Below are 22,007 nucleotides of genomic sequence, written 5' to 3'. Positions count from 1 at the left end.
AAAGGAAGTCAGGGGCTAGGAAAGGAAGGCAAAATTTGCAGCCTGGACACCAGGAGTTTCCATATAGAAAATGTCACCCAAAAGAGGGCCCGTCTCCAGAAGGTGGGAGGCCAGTAGGTCTAAGAAAGGACTGCTGTGAGTGCTCAGAGCCACATTGAACCAGAGACCTTGCCAGTCAGGCAACTACCCACACTTCCTACGACAGAGAATTCACATGGCCCACCTCCAGGGACTGTGCCTTCAATCTGTGCTTTGGAGGAGCTATCTTCTATCTGAACCACAGACTCACCAGCTGATCATCTATCATGACAATGCCCAGCCCGATGCCACAAAGCCTTTTCTTTCTGCCACCACAGGGTTTCTCACCTTAGACATCTTCTTATGATGTCCTCAGAACACGTATTCGCCTGAAGGAACCTATTGGTGTGGCAGTGGCATGAAGGAGATGGGACTGACAAACTACAAATGCTTGAGAATCCTAAACTGAAGAAATGGGGACCGGACTCCACTGTTCTGTCTGAATACGTAGGAAAAGGTCTGGGAAGAAATGCATCACATTAATATAGGATATTTTGGCCTTTCTGTGGGACAATTTTTTCACAATATTTTTATGCAAGATTATTTTGATTTTGTTTCTAAATATTGGCACTTTCATGTTTGTTTATAGCTTTGATGGATATTTGCAGTTAAAATATTACTTTCCACTTTCGTTTTTATTTTACTGAAAATATTTTCTTTGAGAGACAACATTTCTGTGTAAATTTTACAATTAAGGTTTTTGTTGATGATGGCACCTCATATTTGACCTTTATTTGGGTGCATTATGTATTAGTTCATTCTCACATTGCTGTAAAGAACTGCTTGAGACTGGATAATTTTATAAAGTAAAGAGGTTTAATCAACTCACAGTTCCTCAGGGCTGCAGAGGCCTTAGAAAAATTACAACCACGGTGGAAGGGAAAGGAAAGGAGGAGTGCAGAGTGAAGCAGGGGAAAAGCCCCTTATAAAACCATCAGATCTCTTGAGAACTCACTATCATGAGAACAGCGTAGGTGGACCACCCCCACAATCTAATCACCTCCCATGGGGTCCCTCCTCCAACCTGTGGGCATTACAATTCGAATTAAAATTCATTGTGAGATTTGGGTGGGGACACAGAGCCAGACCATATCATTCCGCCCTTGGCCCCTCTCAAATCTTATCTTTCTCATATGTGATTATTTCAAAATGCGATTATGCCTTCCCAACGGTTCCCCAAAGTCTTAATTCATTTCAGCATTAAACCAAAAGTCCAAGTCCAGTTCCCAAAAAGTTTCCCATCTCCATCTGAGACCACCTCAGCTTGGACTTCATTGTTCATATCACTATCGGCATTTTGATCAAAACCGTTCAACAAATCTCTAAAGTTTCATACTTTCCCACATCTTCCTGTCTTTTTCTGAGCCCTCCACACTGTTCCAACCTCTGCCTGTTACTCATGTCCAAAGTCGCTTATACATTTCCAGGTGTCTTTATAGCAGTGTCCCACTCCCAGTACCAATTTACTGTATTAGTTTCTTCTAATGCTGCTGTAAAGAACTGCCTGAGACTGGGTAATTTATAAAGGAAAGAGGTTTAATTGACTCACAATTCCACAGGGCTGAGGGGGCCTCAGGAAACTTACAATTATGGTGGAAAGGAAAGCAAATATATCCTTCTTCACATGGCAGCAGGAAGGAGAAGTGCAGAGTGAAGCAGGGAAAAGCCCCTTATAAAAACATCAGACATCATGAGAACTCACTCACTCTCATGAGAACAGCATGGGGGCACCAACCCTACCATCTAGTCACCTCCCATGATGTCCCTCCCATGACACGTGGAGATTACAATTTGAATTACGATTCAAGATAAGATTTGGGTGGGGTCACAGAGCCTGATTATATAACATTATTACTACCAAATTTAATTTTCTCGAGTCAAGTTTTGCAAATCTAATCTTTTCAAGGAGATTGAATTCATTCATTAATTTTATTCAAATTTTTATTGTATATAGGCTTAGAGATTTTCAGTTTTATTTTGTGCTTATTATTTTTTCTAAGCCTAATTTGTTCTGGGTTAATGTGTGCAGTTATCCTTCAGCTGGTTTCCTGTTATAAAGAAGTGGAGTCCGGAGCACTTAAAGAGACAAGAAAAAAGGCAGATGCAGAAAGCAGGTGGATTTGGTGGGGGGAAGATGAGACAATGTCTAATAGTTTCTATTTTCTCTGTGATGTATGAGACATAGTGAACAACTGAAAAGAAGGAGGAGAAGGACATGAATAAGTTTTCAGAGAGAGGAGAAACCATCGTAATAAGGAAATATAGTAGGATTGCTGGTTGGTGTTAAATGCCTATTTGAGATATGTGGTCACAGATTTTAAGCGAGATCAGCTGTGTGTTTTTCTTCCTCTCTGTTCAGCCTAGCTGAGTTCAGGAGAGTGGCAGACAGTTGAGTTTCACCTGAGTTGGAAATTGGCAAGGTGTTTATGGCTGGGGAAGAAGCAATGCTCCCATAATTATCTCTGCTCTCGCCAGCACCATTTAACTTTTACTTACTGATTATTTCCTTTGGTATCAAATATGCTGCAGTACCTGTCATTCTTAAATAACAACAAATACAAACACAATCTTTCTTTTATCCCACTCTTTTTAAGAGTCAAGCTACCAACCTATTTATCTGTTCTTCTTTAGGGTTTCACTTAAATGAATTTTCTGTCATCTCAGCTCCATTTTCTCTCACTTCATATTTCTCTCAACCCATTCCTATTAGGCTTCTATCTCATCACTCCACTGAGTTTATGCTTATCATAGAACCAGTGACCACCATGGTACAGAAGCAATAGTAATTATCAGTCCTCATCTTATTTGACGTCTGAGCATGTGGACATTTGGCACACTTTCTTCTCTCGGCTGTCTTGATACCACACATCCCTCTTTCCCAGCCCTGCCCATATTTCACTGGCTGCTCCTTTGAGGTCTCCTCTGCAAGATGTTTAAGTAAAGAGAAAACTAGAAAAATAACTTTAAGTTTTCTAGACTAGAAAACTAGAAAAATCACTTTTTCTAGTCTATTTTTTATTTCCTTGGGAATCTCTTTTATTACCAAGAATTTTAAGATTGCTTATATGCCCAAGACCTCCATAAATAGGTTTTCCGATGTTGGAAAATCCTTGAATTCCTAGATCCACAAATGAAATAGTGCTATTTTTGTGCATTAAATGAGAGCAAATTGCTGATGGTTTATTTAGGGGTTTTGCATCTGTATTTATCAATGATATTACCTACAATTTTCTTTTGTGATACAATCCTTGTCCAGGTTTTGGTGTCAAAATTATCTTGGCTTTGTGAAATAAGTCAAATAGCTTTGTATCTGCTCATATTTGCTCTTCTTTTAAAAAAATGTGTTTTAGGATAGTGATTAACTTTTTTTGTAAGTCTGATAAAGCATGGTTATAAAACTGTCAACATATTGTCAACTTTTGAGGAAGAATTTAGATTATTTTTGCTTTTTAATAGTTATGGTTTATTCCAATTTTATACTTCTTCCTGAGCCAATTTTGGTAATAAGTGTCTTGGTTTTAAATTTTATCTTTTTTAAATCTAAGATTTTCAAATTGTTTGAAAAAATTAGCTCACAATAGCCCTCTATAGTAGATATAATGAAGCATCACTCAATATCCATTTAATTTTCCTCCACCATGCATTTCCATAGAATACAGGCCGGAAAGCTAAAGCTTGTACCTCCAAGGCTTTCTTGCAGTTATTGATCTAGATGCAAATTAGGCTTTGCCAGGTAGTTGTGTAAGATGTGAGATTTGGAAGATAAAGTGAGGCCTAGGTCACAATCTTTTGCTTCAACTGATGCTGCTTGCTGATGTAGTCATTGACTAGGTATTGGCTTTTTATTACATGAGCGCTTCAGTGTTCAGACACTAGTTTTATGAATATTGGGCAGCAGATTTGACAGTGGTAGTTTCCTTATCTGTAAGTGCCAAGTAAGTCTTTGTGTTCTTGAGTTAACATTTCCAATGGGGTCTTGGTGATTGCATATTTTTGTGATGGTATTAGTTGTCTATTGCTGTGTAATAAATTATACCAAATGCTTAGCAGCTTCAAACAAACATATCTTAGACATTTTCTGTGAGTCAGGAATCCAGAGTGGCTTAGCCTGCTGGTTTTCTCTTAGGGTTTCTCACAGAGTTGCAGGCGAGCTATCAACTAAGTCTGTAGTCATCTGAAGGCTTGACTGAGGCTGAAGGATGTGCTTATCAGGTGGCCATTAGTGAGAAGACTCAATTTCTCACCATGTTGGACCTTCCACAGACCTGCTTACAACATGGCGATGGGTTTCCCCCAAAGCGAGTCATCTGAGAGAGAAATCGAGGGAGGAGAGAGTAAGAGAGTGTTCAAGACAGAAGTAGCAGTGCCTTTTATAACCTAATCTCAGAGGTGACCTGCTGTCTTTTCCACTGTATACTGCTGTTCACACAGACCAAGTCTGGCCCAATGTGGAAGGAGACTATAACCAAGTCCGGCGCAATGTGGAAGGAGGACTATGCAAGGATCTGAATACTAGGAAGAGAGGATCATTGGGGACCATGTTGGAGGCTGGCTCCCACTATAACCAGCACTGCTTCAGCACATTTAAAATATCTGCAAACTCTGGAGGGATTTGCATTTTTAACTTTTGATTTCTTTGTTTCTCTCTTAGGTGGATAAATTCCAAGGGTGCTGACTCAAAACAAATTACTTTTTTTTTTTTTTTTTTTTTGAGACAGAGTCTCGCTCTGTCACCAGGTTGGAGTATATTAGCACCAATCTCAGCTCACCGTAACCTCTGCCTCCTAGGTTCAGGTGATTCTCCTGCCTCAGCCTCCCAAGTAGCTGGGATTACAGGCACACGCCACCACACCCAGCTAGTTTTTGTAATTTTAGTAGAGAAGGGGTTTTACCATGTTGGCCAGGCTTGTCTAAAACTCTTGGCCTCAAGCCATCCACCCACCTCAACCTCCCAAATTGCTAGGATTACAGGCATGAGCAGCTGCACCCAACCAAATTACTTACAAAAAAACAAAAACAAAAAACACAAAACAGCAACAACAAAAAAAGGGAGATGGGAGAATTCGAAAGTATATGAAAGCCTGACTTTAAAAAAATCCTAGAAAATGTTATGTTTGAGTCTCGTGTTCTTCATGCTCAAAAAATATTTTAATTGAATGTGGAGAGCATGCAGTTGAAGGTAGAAGGCTCTCAGAACTCTCACTCTCTGGGGTAGATACACCCAGCTCTGCACTCCTGAAATCAGCATCAATATGATAGCTGAAAACCTCTGCCCAGGAAAGCAATTTGTCACTCTACCATTTCCTCGTTCCTTTTTCTCCTGCCAATTAAGTTCCTAAGGGTTTTTTCAACTCCTCTAATGTGAAGATACAATTGCATGGCTAGCCAACAGTCATTCTTTTCTTGCTTGCTGTCAGGGTACCAGTTTTGTTTGGAATGAGGTGATAGATTGGATCTGTGTTCCCAATCCATTCCCATTTTACAATTGAATTATACATATATACCTCTCGACATGTGACTTTGTAGCACTTTCCAATGGAGTATACAGAGTATGTCTCCTCACCCCATTTATGTTGGACTTAGCCAGGTGATTTGTCTGGCAAATGGAATGTTACTGGATATCACACGAACAGAGACTGTAAACGTGTTTGTGTGCTTTTATCTGACTTCTTGCACATCTTCTTGCACTTTTCTGTGAGAAGAACATGCTATGGGTGGCCAGTAGTGTCATAACAAGCATATATGTGGAGTTGGCTGGGCATGGTGGCTCATGCCTCTAATCCCAGCACTTTGGGAAGCCAAGATGGGAGGATCTCTTGAGCCCAGGAGTTTGAGACCAACCTGGGGAATAGAGTGAAACCCTGTCTCTACAAAAAGTACAAAAATTAGCCAGACATGATGGCTTGCACCTAAAGTCACGTCCCAGCTACTTTGGAGGCTGAGATGAGAGGATTGCTTGAGCACAGGAGGTTGAGGCTGTAATGAGCTGTGATCATGCCACTGCTCTCCAGCCTGGATGACAGAGCAAGACCATGTCTCAAAAACAAACAAACAAGCAAACAAAAGTTATATGCAGGGCAGACATAAAAACATACACATCCCATACATATCCTGGATCCAAGCCCAGTCAGTCCTGACCAAACCTAGCAGAGTCATAAATGACCTACATGTCCATAAGTGAGGAACAGATGCTTGTTCTTATAAACCACTAAGGTTTGGGGAATTGGTTATTTTGAGGCACAGTATTACAGGCAGCAATCTGCCCAGCTCCAGAGGGTGCACTATAACCAGTTGAAACTAATCCTGTTGTTCTTTTCCAGACACTTGTTTTCTAGATTATCTTGGCCAAATGACTCAATCTTAGCCAATAAATATATAAAAATTCTGCTGTAGACTTCTGGAAATGCTTTTGCTTCCCTGATAAAAATCTGTCAGCACTATTTTCCAACAGAATGTGACCACTTCATGTCTCTATGTCACATTTTAGCAATTCCCACAATATTTCAAATTTTTCATTATTATATGTATTATGATGATCTGCAATCAATGATCTTTGATGTTACTGTTGTAATTGTTTTGGGTGCCATGAACCATGCTTATAGAAAAAGGTGAACTTAATCGGTAAATGTATTCTGACTAATCCACCGACCAGAGATTCCCCTGTCTGTACAGGTATGTACATTTTTATTAGGTGTAATATTATTGTACATTTAATAGGTGACAGTAGAGTTTAAACATAACTTTTATATGTGCTGAGAAACCAAAAAATATGTGTGATGCACTTTATTGCAATAATTGGTTTTATTGCAGTTGTCTGGAACTAAATAGGTATAACCTATTGCTCCTAGGATACAAACCTGTACAGCATGTTGCTGTACTTAATACTGTAAACAATTATAACCCTATGGCAAGGATCTGTGATCTAAACATAGAAGAGGTACAGTTAAAATCTGGTATAAAATTAAAAGTATACTTTTTTTTTTTTTGAGATGGAGTTTTGCTCTTGTTGCCCAGGCAGGAGTGTAATGGCTTGATCTTGGCTCACTGCAACCTCCACCTCCCGGGTTCAAGTGATTCTCCTGCCTCAACCTCCTGAGTAGCTGGGATTACAGGCATGCACCACCATGCCCGGCTAATTTTGTATTTTTAGTAGAAATGGGGTTTCTCCATGTTGGTCAGGCTGGTCTTGAACTCCTGACCTCAGGTGATCCACCTGCCTCAGCCTCCCAAAGTACTGGGATTACAGGTGTGAGCCACCGAACCTGGCTAAAAGTACACTTTGTGAGACCAAGGTGGCAGGATCACTTGAGCCCGGGAGTTTGAGACCAGCCTGGGCAACTTTAGTGAGACCCTGTCTCTACAATTTTTGACAAAATTAGCTAGGCATGGTGGTGCACGCCTGGTAGTGTGCCTATAGTCCCAGCTACTTGGGAGGCTGAAGTAGGAGGATTGCTTGAGCCTGGGAGGTCGAGGCTGCAGTGAACCATGATCACACCACTGTACTCCAGCTTGACAGAGTGAGACCCTGTCTCAAAATAAATAAATGATAGATAGGTAGATAGATAGGTAGATAGATAGATAGATAGATAGATAGATAGATAGATAGATAGATAAAAAATACTACACCTGTGGATGAGGCACTTATCATGAGTGGAGCTCGCCTGTTGGAAGTTGCTCTGGGTGCATCAATGAGTGAGTGGTGATTGAATGTGAAGGCCTAGGACACTACTGTATACTACTGTAGACTTTACAAACACTGTACACTTAGGCTACACTAAATTTAGTTAAAAATTTTATCTTTCTTCAATAATAAATTAACCTTAGCTTACTGTAACTTTTTCACTTTGTACACTTTTTAATTTTTTAGCATTTTGATTTTTTGTAATGGCACAACTTAAAATATAAACATGTGCTACAAAAATATTTCCTTTATATTCTATTTTATAAGCTGTTTTCTACTTTTAAACTTTTAAAAACTTTTTTTACTTTTTACTTTTTTAGTTAAAGACTAAGATATATAAACATACATACACATTAGCCTAGGCCCACAGATTGATGATTGATGGTGAGATCATCAATATTACTGTCTTCCATCTCTGTATCTTGTCCCCCTGGAAGGTCTTCATAGGCAATAACATACATGGAGCTGTCATCTCCTCTGATAACAATGCTTTCTTTTGGAATACTTCCTGAAGGACTTTCCTGAGGCTTTTTTATAGATAATTTTTTTTTAAGTAAGTAGAAAAAGTATACTCTAAAATAAAAAAAAGTACAGTATAGTAAATACATAAGTCAGTAATGTCATTTATTATCATTATCAAATATAATGGCTATATATAATAATTCTATTGCTATACTTTTATATGACTGGCAGCACTGTCATATAAAAGTTTATATGATGATTCCTGGAAAAACTCTCCATACTATTGGAGATTGTTCATTTTGTAAGAGCAAAATGTGGAATAAAGGCAGATTGTTTCTGTTCAAATAGGCAATCCAAGCTCTTAACAAAGCCAATCTCAAAGGAAGGCATAAAACAGACTTCAATAGTTGGAGAAAAACCTACTCTTGGTATAGTGCTCCAGCAGAATTCCTCAGTGTTGGCACAGCAGCCATGGGCGGAGATGTAGCCTCCAAGCCAGCCAGAGGCATGAAGTCTGCCTGTCCAGCCAGCACATCTGCTTTAAACTAGCTGACTGACCTAACCGTTGGAACATCGACAAGACAAACAAAGACAGAAAATGGATTCAAGAATACACCAAAAATCCTTGATGACATCTGTGCTTCTTTAGTGGCAAACAAAATGTCCTCTGATTTAGCTAAGCAGCCTCAGAGACTGATGACAAGCCAGCGTGCTGACACTCCTCATACCTGGCTATGAGATAATTGCCTGCTATGTTTACAAGATCCCAACAGGAGCAACTGGAATGTGTTCAGGGAGTGATGGAAATAGGACAGCCAGTGAGGGTTTGTGGGGTGCATCATAAATTAAATGGTGAACCTTGGAAGCCTGAATCCTTCACCAAAGAGTGTGGGGATATGGAAGTCAACATAGTTAACGGCAGGACCTAATGAAATGATCACAGAAGCCACAGTAGACTTCTAGAGTGGATTTGAAGTTATTCCAAATAGCTTTAAAATGAAAAATAATGATGTGGAAACTTAAGGACTAGCCACAAGGAGAAGATTTTAGAGATATGATGCCTTCAAGGTTTGATAATCTGATTGCCAACATTCCATTGCCTGAGCGCACTTGAGTACACAAAATGAGATGGCAAACTAAATTTGTTCTCTAGACTGCCAAACTACTTTGTTTGGCCAGATCCGGTTCTGAAGATACATAATACTTACAGGCTAATTAGAGATTGGAAATATGGAGCCTCAAGTCTTTATTTAGATATATCTGATGTAGCCAATGTTATGATCTATGTGGAAATTTCCAAAGGATAGTGTGACCGTGAAGAACTCCTTAAAACTATCCAAGATGGAATGCTGACGAACTCACAACAAACTCAAGAAAACCCAGCAGGCGTGGTGGCTCACACATGTAATCCCAGAACTTTGGGAGGCCAAGGCTGGATCGCTGAGCCCAGGAATTCAAGACCAGTCTGGGCCACATGGCAAAACTCCATCTCTACAAAAAATAAAGAAATTAGCTGGCTGTGGTGGTATGCATCTGTGATCCCAGCTGCTTGAGAGGCTGAAGCAGGAGGGTGGCTTGAGCCAAGGAGGTCAAGGCTGCAGCAAGCTGTGTTTGTGCCACTACACTCCAGCCTGAGCAACAGAGTGAGAGCCCTTCTCAAAGAAAAGAAAAGAAAAGAAAAGAAAACAAAACAAAACAAAACAAAAGAAGGAAGGAAGATAAGAAAGAAAATAAAAGAAAAAAGAAAATCCAGCAGACCGTGATCCTATTTACGATCAGAGCTGGTATTTAGACAGATCGCTAAGAAAGCATCTTCACGAAGAGATGGAGGTCAAGGCTGAGCTATTATACAGTTTCTCAGAGAAGCAATGTTTATCCCAGCAGAAACTCCACATCAGGCCCATATATACTGGTATCAAAATGACTGAAGATTTTGTTTCTTTAGAGCATGTTAAACAGTGCTCCTGGTTTACTCAGTAATTCCGTTTTCTGTCACGGATTCATACCAATCACGAAGATGTATCACAGGTGAAGCACATTATCTTCCATGCATTGAAAGATGTTGCTGCTATACTAAAAACCAGTGGATCCAGTTTTGTTAAACTCCAGGGTCCCAAAGATGCCTCTACCCATGCACAAATGGAAGTGAAATATTGGCAGCTGCTCAAACTCTTCAGGCAAGATTCTGGTGGACTTTGAGGATCATGTTACCTCATCTTTTATTTTGTTTTTAAACTGTATTGACTGGCGAGAGTACTCTGTTTAATATATATTTATGGTGTTTACAGATAATAAGTGTGTATGCATAGTAACTGCGGAATATGGAGCTTTAAATTGCAACTTCTTATCTAGTGCAGAACTTTTACTAAGCTCTAAAAACAAAACCTCTTTGCAGTTCTGGAACAATACCTGCAGTTAACCCCCAGCTATTTGGTTGGACAACTGAGTCAAAATGTATTTGCAACTATTAGGAGTCACTCTGGGCAATTAATGAGTTGCATTTTGTTTCGTGTTTGTCTAGTAGCCCTCTCCCATTCCTTTGGAACAGGTTCAGAAGAGCAATGGGGAAAATAAACAGCCATGATGCAGTTCTTATTGTATTGCATAGGCTCGACATTGTATAGCAGAAGTCAACTACTATACAATTCTCAGAGTTAACCATTTTTAGTTAAATGGAGTTTTAATTTAAATGAAATTTTGCTGATTTTAAGGGTTAAACATTTTGCACTCAAGCATTCATATAATAATAAAGTGTTTATAAAATACCCTTGTTAAAACAAAGTGATATCATCTTAGATTATCACACAATTAGCCCACTTCCTAACATCAGTTCCTAGTATTAGAGTTGTGACATATGGCAAAAAGTGGGTCTTCAATTTATATATATATATTTTTATCGCCAAAAAATTCCATACCATTCAATTCTTACACGATTTTTTAAGCTGGTCTGTTTTAAAAAGTTTTGACATCTTGATTTCCTAAGAAGTAGAATGAGAATAACAACTATTTCAATAATTAACCTTCTATTATAAACATTACTGAGGGTCTACATAGAACAAAGGAAGTGGAAAGAATTCCAGTTTTGTAGTCGAAAGGTCTGAATTAGGATTTGAATTCTATCAGTTATTCATCATTTGACTTTGGGGAAGTAACAGCTTCTGTGCTATATAACTCTTCTGTCTATAGTTACTGAGATTGATGAGATATTCAATGTGCATTGCATTTTGTAAACTGCAGAGGAGTCTGGATAGACAAGTTTCTTCTAATAGTACATGCTCCCAGAACAGCTGTGTGCAGTGACAGTGAGGCAGCAATTTTCATGCGGTTATTTGAAGGCAGGACATCTGGTTAGAATCTTCTCTTGCTATTTAACGTTAAGTCTGCCTATCTGTGATGATGGTGGGCCTACTGTGAAACTGGGGAAGGCATAGTTTCAGGTATCAGGGGCTTACAACAAATTGATCATATAGACTGTTGCAACTTAAGGATAGAAGCTGGATCTTGTTCACTTTTATGCAAAGTATAAACTCAAAAACTTGTTGAAAAAAACTGAACATTTGTATCCTAGAAATTTCTAGGCACTCCTTGGTATGATTAGGACTTTTGTGGTTATTTGAGAGGAAGTAAAGCTTCCCTGGATTTCTTAATGCTCCTGTAACAAACCCCAGCCTCCTGACACTCTTCACATATCATGAGAATTAGATCTATGTCCACTTGTCTAATTAATTGCTCCGATCTGGGCTGGGCACACTGGCTCACACCTGTAATATCAGCACTTTGGGAGGTTGAGGCAGGTGGATCACGAGGTCGGGGTTTGAGACCAGCCTGACCAACATGGTGAAACCCCATCTCTACTAAAAATACAAAAATAAGCTGGGTGTGGTGGCACACACCTAGAGTCTCAGCTATTTGTTAGGCTGAGGCTTGAACTCGGGAGGTGGAGGTTGCAGTGAGCCTAAACTGCGCATTGCACTCCAGCCTGGTGACAGAGCAAGACTCCATCTAAAAAAAAAAAAAAAAAAAAATTGCTCCTATCTGAACTGATTGTGCAATTTCTTTTATATCCTTGAGAGAGCCAATGATTATAATACAGACAAGGTCCCTGAAGTAGTCTGCTTTTAGAGAACACTGACAAATACAGTTCCTAAATTAAGCCCTGAGGGGCCAGGAAGATGATAGTGCTATCTGTATCAGGATGAAACACAGGCCTGGGAGATATCTCTAGGCCATAAAAGCTGAGCAGGTGAGGCTATCTAGCCCCTGGAAATATTTTGTTTACATAAGGAGCAAGTAATCTGGGATTTCAAGCCCCAGATGACGATAAGGACCATCCAGCAGGAACGGATCAGAGTCAGTTCCTGGACGAGGAAGGTAATCCTGGAGGTGAGCACCAGGTGGGTCCATGGACTCCTTGTCCTCCACACAGGTATTATGCCAGGCTGTGCAGAGGCAACCCAGCTGGTCCAGCAGTGCCACAAGGAGGGTGGTGATACAGGGTGTAGACAGCCTGCAGCTTCTTGGGCAGCACTGGCAGCAAGGCCTGCACTGCATCTGAATGGTGCTCTGTACCAGGCACACACCTACAGCCCTTCTCATACCAGCTGAGATGGCAGCAGTGCTGTTGCCCAGGCAGGCATTCACCTTCCACAGGAGAAGAGTCCAGGCTTTCATTCACCCACCTGAACAGCTTCAGGATGATGCCTGGAATCTGCAGAGCAGCTGAGGCTATGGTAAGATTGAGAGGAGGTACAAAGGAGACCAAAGGGCCTCCAGTCGGTGGGGACAGTGGCACAGGCAGACATCACTCAAGGATGGCCAGAGGCCAGGTGGGGCAGAGACCCCACCCCACCCAGCCTCATCAGAATGGGAATGTTCCAGACCCGGGGTGCTGCACTTGTAGGAGGCCTGAGGGTGGTGGTGAGGAAGCCCTCTTGCTGATTTTGGGGACCACAGTGGCTAAGGAACGAGTCCTAGAGCCAAATGGAGCTGGAGCATTGGCTTATCCATTTACTAGTGCTGTGACCCTGGGCAATTCACTAAACCTTCCTGGGCCTCAGTGTCTTACTCTGCAAACTAGAGATTACAAAACTGCGTTTTCAAATTCAACTGCATCTTAAGGTGTGGATTAAATGGCACATGATGAGCTTTAGAAAGATGTTGGATATTCTCGTAATTATTGTGTTATTATTATACCTCTGAGGCCCTTAAGAAACTTGCAGTAATCTCTGCCATAAATTGTTCATGTCTAAGCCACCCCCCGACCTCACCCCCAACAACATACATATACCCAGGCTTGAGCACCGCTAGAGCCGGACCTACGTGGATGTCACTGCAGTTCTATGCCGCGAGGAGATGTCCATGCCTCCCTTTTCAGTTGTATAAAAAATTGTGTGCAACATAGTAAGATTCTCTATTACTATATTCTACAATGAATGATCATATCAATGTATTAATTACCATCTTAATTACAAAAAGTATTATGTAGTACACTTGTAATCGAGGACTATCAGAGTTGGAAGGCCCCTGAGGTGCCTCAGTCTCTTCTCGCTTCACTGATGAGGAAAGGGATGCCCATGGAAGTTTGAGTGTTTTTCTCATAAGTCAGCGGAGCCACTGTGGCTGAGCTGGGGTTGAGCTACATTTTCTTTGTACTCCAAAAGCACCCTGGGGGTAAATTCCATAACATCCTGAAGAGTAAATGTGGACCAGAGGGACTCGTGTGCAAATTTCTTCTGCTATATTCTCCAAAAACAAGCAGACATTTTCAGAGTGGTCCAATTTCCCACTAAAAGAGGAAGTTAGATGAGTAAGGAAGAAGGCAAAGGCAAATATAACACAGGAAGTTCTTGTCCTTGTCTCAAGATATTCCCAATTCTAGCAGATACCAATAAAGATGTGTTCTCTGAGTTGTTCGGTTTTCAGTAGCCAGTGATGCTTCTCTCTGTGCCTTTATCTAAGAGACCTGGTCGTATGTGGTATATCTCGTGGTGTTCAATGTTTCCTTTAGCTTGTTTTATATAGTCAAGAGGATATTTTCTGCCAAGGGCATGAATTAGGGGGATGAGAGAAGAGTGTTACACAGGTTGGACATAGCAGAGGGATGGAGTGGAATGAAGTCAGACATATTTAGTTGGCAGGAATTCCAAAAATCCCTTCACTGCCTAAAATTCATGAAATCCTTGCTCATGTTACAGAATATATCACTCTTCAGTGGCTTAAGGGGGTACTTGGAGCCGGGGAAAATATTTGCTTATAAAGAGCAAGCTTTGGCCCTTCATTTTCACCTTGACAGTTAAGTAAAGCCATAACTCTACCAGCTCTTATCTTGTTCATTCTATGCCCACCTTCAGTCAACAAATAGGAGAGCTCCTTGTGTGTCCTACAGCCTGCTCCCTTATTCCGTGTTTTATTAAGCCCCGTGGGGGCAGCCTGCCCCTGGGAACTATATTAAATACTTAGCTCATAGTTTCTCTGGAGATGTTGCTAATGGGAGTTCTGACTCCAATCCTGCTCTCTGGGGTAAAGCCTAAAGAGATTCAGGCAAAGGATACCTGAAGCCTTCTTTAGTTAGTGCAGGATCTTCTCTCTTATTCAGAAACGTAGTCTTCGAAGCTGCTTATTTTCTCTTCTGTCCAGCACCGAGGAGGCTGCAATTAAGTAGCAAGGCCACACATGTATTTTTGGATAGGGCTAACAGAGTTCTGGGCATTTTGGAGAATCACAATTTAAGAGTCAACAAAGGGGTTCAGAAGACCATCTAATGAAACCCAGGCTTTGTAGAGACTAAAACCATGAGATCTCAAATACCTTAAGAGAAGTATAAACCTAGGCAGAGGCATAACTGGAGCTAGTAGTCTTCTGGCTCCTAGACCAGTGCTCTTTCTGGCAGAGATACCAAATTGAGCTGGGCTAATGGACTCAATTTCACAACTACAGACAGGAATTTCTGAAGGAATAAGAATTTTAACTTACATTCCTATGTGAGCTAGAGCATAATATCAATATTTGCATTTAAAGTGCTTGTTTTCAGAGCACTTATATTCATTCTTCCGTTAAAGTAGACAACCACTGAGTAACAAGGATTATCAAAACTCAACAAAACAATGAAAGGAACTGGTGCACTTTCATGTCTGATTATTTCATTTTGTGAACCAAGTGCTCTGATTTCCCAGGGAGTTTCTAAGCCAGGGATATGTCATGCCTGAAGATGGAAAACTAAGATAGCCATCTCTCCACCTATTTATATACATGTACCAAAAATTTAGTACTTGCAAGACCAGTTTCTTGGCGTTTTGAGGCATGGGATGGGATGTGGGGCCTATGCTATAATATTCTGGTATATAAGTTTTGATGTCACAGAATATCAGAGCTGGAAGGGTCAGTTTGTCTAATTCTGCAGTTTAGATGAAGGAACTGAGACTCAGCAATTAAGTGGTTTGCTCATGGTTTTTGAAAAACAAAGCAATTTGAGCAACGTAATTGTTGATTGCATCTCTGTGGTTGAGTGGTTCATTTTCATTCTAGTCTACTCACCTCCTATTCTCATAGTATACTACTATCAAATCCCAGTTACTTTCATTTCTATTTTGTTTTAACCTCAAAGGTATTCATCAGGAATAAATAAGCTACCTGGGATCCTAAATCCTTCCCAGGTCTTTTCTCATTTCTATGAAGACTGTGTGGTGACAGAATTATGACTTTGGTGTCTTAAGGTGATTTTGTCATTTTTGTTGCTATTGAGAAACACAACTAACAGAGGAAGCACAATTTCAAGTAGTAGGTCAGATAGAGCAGCCTTGAAGAAAAGTTGGTGCCATTTACAAGATTTAGTTAATTTTAACCAGATAGTTATGTTAATAGGTTTCTGTTAAAGACTCCATTATAGTCATAGTACAAAGAACTGAAGTTATTTAAAACACATTATCCTCAACATTTCAACATATTCTATAATTTCTATATTGGGTGCTAGTCTATGATGGGAGGAAAAAACCAAAGAGGACTGTTGTTTCAGCACATTAACAACAAAGCTATTTTAGTCAATATGTATTCAATTAGTAGACTTTTCATTATAATTTTGTATCTACTCAAGTATATAATCTTGTACAACATTCCAATTTTACACACATTTGCTGTGTGTGCAATATAATCATATTGGTCAGTTAAACAAAACCATTTGCATGGGGCAAGAGCACATTTTACTGATGAGGGGATTTAAGCCCAGACAGTTGAAAGGATTATAGCCAGGTCACAGAGCTAGCTAACTCATTTACAGCTGAGATTAGCTCTGAATCTGGGCTATTTTGTTTGATTCTTATCATAATTCCTCCCCAATTATAGATCCCTCTGTAATGCTAATTAGCTGCTTTAAGTGTCTGGTAGACAATATGTTATTCTAGAAGTGCACAAGATTTGGGATTTGATAGGCAGAGGTCCTCCTATCAAAACAGGTCCTCCTGTTTTAGCCCCACCTCTGATAGCTCAGTGACCTAAATAGGATTTACTTAATCTCTCTGAAAGCAATTTCCTCCTGTGTTAAATTGGGGTAACACCTGACACATGATACTATAGACAAAGTATGATGTGTGTGAAATGCATAGCACATAGTTGGTGATTAACATGCGGTCCGTTCCCCAGTGAAGTTGAGATTGTGTATTTCCTGAAATATAAGCTATGCCTTTCATTATGAAAGGCATATCAGTGAGAGCACCAAGTGTAACAGGCTCATGTCTTGATAAATGAAATGAACAATGAGGTGTCTTTATGGATTCACCTTCTATGACCGGACCAGCTTCTAGTAGGAAAGGAACTGAGGGACAGCATTATAGAACGGCTAGATGACAGTCCAGGTTTTAAGGAATCAAGCAGCCATTTCCCTATTACTTGTATAGTATTCTTTGAGAAAAGAATTGTTAATATTGAAGCAGGAATTAAAATAATCTGCCCTGGCAAGGTTTTAGTGTAAGAGTGATCAACTTATTTGAAAAAGTAATTAAGTCCACACTTACACAGTGATTTTTCAGGTTATATAGTAATCACTATTTTAAAAAGACATGTCTCGAAGTTAAGTAATTTGATTTGAAAGTATAAAATCTTCCATGTACAACTGCAAAAAATAAGTATTTCTTATACTTGGAAGTACCACGTCAGTGTCTGCATAGGGCAAAATAATAATAACATTTATTTGTAATTATGTCAATATGTCCCAATCTCCTAAAGGAAGAGGGAGGGAGAAGCTGAAAAGATCAAAATGAATGTTGACACAATATTTCTTGTTTTACTTAAAATTTCCAAGTAAATCTGATCAAGCTTCCAGATTCGTGCTGTCCAAAACCATAGCCACTGGGTGCAGGTAGCTAACTGAGTACTGGAAATGTGGCTAGTTCAAATGGAAATGTGCTGTAAGTATAAAATATACACTGAGTTTTGAAGGCAGTATGGAAAAAAATGTCAAATATCCCAATAAATCATTGAAAACTTGGTTATAGGTTGAAATATTTTAGATACATGGAATTTAATAAAACATCATTTTAGGGTTTTAGAAAATATATCATTAGCATTCATTTCATTTGGTTATTTTTACTTTTTTATTGTAACTATTAGAGAATTTAAAGTTATACATAGGACTTGCATTATAGTTCTATTGCATAGTGCTACTCTAGATACAACTACCAATATATAGAGGGTCATGTTAAAAGCCATGAAAGAAATCTGCAAAATCAGTGAGGAACTCACAGGGCAAACTTGAGTTTTTCAACAAATTGTGCACAGAAAGAAATAAGAAAAGAAGGAAAAAAAGAAGAGGCAAAGAAGAAAATGTAAACTGAGACTTGAGAGGTCTACTTCAATGGCAGTCTGAAATCCATGGACCTGCTCCTTAGAACAACCGTAATCAGTAAGTTACTTTCAAAAACCTAACCATTTAAAGTCTCCAGAAATTGGCTGGGCACAGTGGCTGAGGCCTGTAATCCCAGCACTTTGGGAGGCCCAGGTGGGCGGATCCCTTGAGGTCAGGAGTTCGACACCAGCCTTGCCAACATGGTGAAACCCCATCTCTACTAAAAACACAAAAAATAGCTGGACGTGGTGGCTGGTGCCTGTAGTCCCAGATACTCAGGAGGCTGAGGCAGAAGAATCGCTTGAACCTGGGAGGCGGAGGCGGCAGTGAGCTAAGATTGCGCCACTGTACTACAGCCTGGGTAACAGAGGGAGACTGTCTCTAAATAAATAAATAAATAAATAAAGTCTCCAGAAATTGTTTTAAGGGTATACAGCAAATGAAGAAACATTTATTCAACATATTCTAATAAATCTTGGTGGCAAGAACAGTGAGAGTCTGTGGTACTCAAGTCACAAATTTCTCCTTCCTCCTCAATTCAGCCAGCATGATAGAAACTCCATTCTGGGCAGCCGTGGCCAAAAAGACAGAGATTCCTCTCCCCTCAGCTGTCAGCATTTCTCATTGCCTCCAACTCTCTGTTGCAGAGGCTACATTCCAGGCCAGAGGTTGGAATCTCCCTTCCTTCACCAAGCCCCTACTCACAGAGTGGAGCCTCTACTCCAGGGATGGTAGCTAAGAATACTGGAGCTCTGGTCACCACTGCCCCAGCTTGCTTGTAGGCTACTGCCTCTGCCCAGTTTGTAAAGCAGGGGTGTCACTCTTGAGTGTCAACTGGGCCTTTGTGCTTACCCATGGTTCTGAAGCAGTGGCTCAGAGATCTTGCCCAGGGGCAAGAGGCAGTCCATAAGAATAGAGTTCTGACAGAAGCCTCAGAAACAATGGGGATTTGGGTGGTAAGCAATTAAGATGAGGCTGGTAGCCGTGAAAATACTCTGAGTAATACTATACTGATGAATATATATGTTGTGTAAATCCACAGAATTACACCAAGACTGCACCCTAATTCAAATTAGACTGGGTGATTATGATGGGTTGAGGTAGATTTTTTGATTGTAAAAAATGTACCACTCTGGTGCACCAGAGATGTTGATAATGGAGTAGGCTATTGCACTGCATGTGTTGGGGGAGAGGGTATATGGGAAATCTCTGTACTTGCCATTTTCTTGACCTAAAACTACACTACAAAAAATATTTAAAACAACAAAAGCAGCCCTGAACAAGGATGTCAATTTTTTTTTTTTTAAATTTCCACCTTCCATCCCACCACCAGTAAAAGGGGACTCAATATCGTGGATGATTGGGAGCAATTTATGTGCCATAATGTAAGTAATGTAAAATGCTGCAGTTGATATGTAAAGTCTGGTGGTTTTTCAAAAGGTTAAACAGTTACCAAATAACCCAGTAATTCCACTTGTAGGTATACTCACAAAAGTGAAAATAAAAAGGAATGAAGTACTGATATATCTACAACATGGATGCTAAGTGAAAGCAGCCAATTACAAAAGATCACATATTGTATGAGTCCATTTACATGAAATGTCCAGAATAGGCAAATTGACAGAGATGGGATGAATAGTTGCATTGTTGGTGAGGTGAGGGAGGTTAAAGGAAATGGCTAGTTTTGGGGCGATGAAAATGTTCTAAAATTGATTGTGGTGATGGTGTGCAACCCTGAATGTATTAAAAACCACTAAATTGTCCTCTTTAAATGCATGACTTGTATGGTTTGTGAGTTACATCTCAAATCTCAATGTAGCTTATTTTTAAAAAGTGTAGCCGAGGTGGGAGGATCGCTTGAGGTCAAAGAGTTCGAGACTAGCCTGGACAACATAGCAAGACATCTCTACAAAAAATTAAAAAATTAGCCAGGTGTGGTGGTGAGTGCCTGTAGTTCCAGCTACTTTAGAGTCTCAGGTGGGAGTTGGGGGCTTGAAAAAAAAAAGTTAAGATTTTATATAAATAGTGATTCAAAAACATTTTAAGTCTGTTTAGGATGCTACAGACTGGGTGGCTTATAAACAGACACTTATGTCTCAGTTCTGGAAGCCGGAAAGTCTAACAAAAAGGCACCAGATTTGCTGTTTGGTGAGGCTCCACCTCATCGTTCCGATGGTTTTCTTCTTGCTGTGTCCCCACATATTAGAACGGGCCTAAAGGAGCTCTCCAGAATCTCTTTTATAATGGCATTTATCCTATTCACAAAGGCTCCCGTCTCATGACCTAATCATCTCCCAAAGGCCCCATCTCCAAATACCACATTGAGGATTAGATTCCAACATTTGAATTTTAGGGGGCACACACACATTTGGTCTACAGCACAAACTAAAAAGCCATTTGCAGCAATTTTTGTGAACATTCATTGAGATGTGCTCTTACAAACACTTTGTTTTTTGTGCTAACTTTTAAATATAAATTTTACAGAAGTACATTAGGGAAGTGGAAAACTCAAAATGCTACGTGGTTAAGATGTAGTAGCTTCACTGCTTTAACATAAAACGGGATTTGGATCGTTTTCTACTAGCAACAGGACTTTGGGCCAGATGATCTGAATTCAGAATTTTAGGCAGCCCATGTTACTACATAATATCCTCAGTGAGGTTTGTGGAACACCACATAATCAACTCATCTCTAAATTTCTCTAAGAGAAATAAATACGCTAAGAGGAATAAATCAGGACTAAAGAAACCTCACTCCAGCTCAGGTCATATTTGGCCACCAAATGAATTTCAGTGTTAAACTTAAGACAATTATATCAACAAAGACTTTTAATTTTCAAAACTTTTTGTATCTCCAAACTGCAGCTAAGGGGACATATGCTGTACAGTTCAAGTCTCAGTTCTGCTGTATCACCTGTGAAGAAAATACCTACTTGTTTTATAAGGCTGACATGTGACTCAAAATAAAAAAATGAGACGATGTGGTATATCAGTGGTCCAGTAACTCTAAAGCATGATGCAAATACATGTTCATATTATGTTTTTCTTAATAAGCAAAGCTTAATATTTATTATCTTGTTTTTAGAACAGAAATAACATTAAACTAGATGTTTTTGGAATATCAACATACAATCAAAAACACAAACTCCAAGAATCCTCCCCATCTCCAAGGCCTAAAGGGCAGCTATCCAGCTGTAGTCTATTTTCCTAAATTTTCTCAGTTCTTTTTCTTCAGATTTTGACAACTGATGTATAATGTCTTCTCCTAAACCTGTGTTATTTGTATCCTGGACCTTTTCGATAAAATCATTTTCTTCGTCTGAATCTTCACTTTCTTTTTCTTCTTCCATATCTACATCTTCAGGAATTTCTTTAGCACTTTAACAATAACAGAATAAAAAAACATTATTAAAAAAAGTTTCTAAACAGTAACTTTCTAATTTGACACCTAGGTAGAAATACCATACAAAGTAAATGAAGACTTTTCTTACTAAGTACACTTTAAAAATTATGGGTTATATATAAAAGAGCAGGTGAATTTACAAAAGTGTAATTTTAAATTATGTACCAAACCCTTAAAACACACAAAGATCTTTTTTGAAACTTATTTTCAATATATTTTACTTAACAATCCTATAGCCTTTAAATCAGTTTTAAAGTTTATGAAATAAAAAGAAATACAGTGGAAGAATACTCTAAAAAAGGATAAACACAAACCATCCTGTTTCCCAAAACAGTGCATCTAAACCCGTCTTAAGAACTGCTTCACCTCTTAGTCTCTTTAGACAGCAGCAATGAATTTACAAACATGGAGCACAGGAAAGCAGCAGATGGCAGGACATGGGCTGGAGTGTGAAGAAGCTGGAGTCAAACAGAAAACAGAGTTGCAGTTAAAAAGGTTATCCTCCACCGCAGTCTGTTCCTACAGTGTCCTCACAGAGGCCCTTTTATT

At 39.6% G+C, this 22,007-nt stretch overlaps 1 protein-coding gene across 1 annotated transcript in view; it reads right to left on the bottom strand.

The window, feature by feature from the left end:
• Positions 1–21,088: 21,088 nt before the first annotated feature.
• Positions 21,089–22,007, bottom strand: part of WDR75 (WD repeat domain 75) — a 35,213-nt gene continuing 34,294 nt past the window's right edge. The window contains exons 20-21 of the mRNA XM_023212408.2: positions 21,825–21,916; positions 21,089–21,433 (exon numbers count right to left, since the gene is read on the bottom strand). Coding sequence (XP_023068176.2) covers positions 21,229–21,433; positions 21,825–21,916 — 297 coding nt within the window. The 3' untranslated portion in view covers positions 21,089–21,228. The remainder of the gene's footprint in view (positions 21,434–21,824; positions 21,917–22,007) is intronic.

This window comes from Piliocolobus tephrosceles, chromosome 11, assembly GCF_002776525.5.
Source record: "Piliocolobus tephrosceles isolate RC106 chromosome 11, ASM277652v3, whole genome shotgun sequence".
Lineage (NCBI taxonomy): Eukaryota > Metazoa > Chordata > Mammalia > Primates > Cercopithecidae > Piliocolobus > Piliocolobus tephrosceles.
This window is presented reverse-complemented; position numbering and strand designations above follow the sequence as displayed.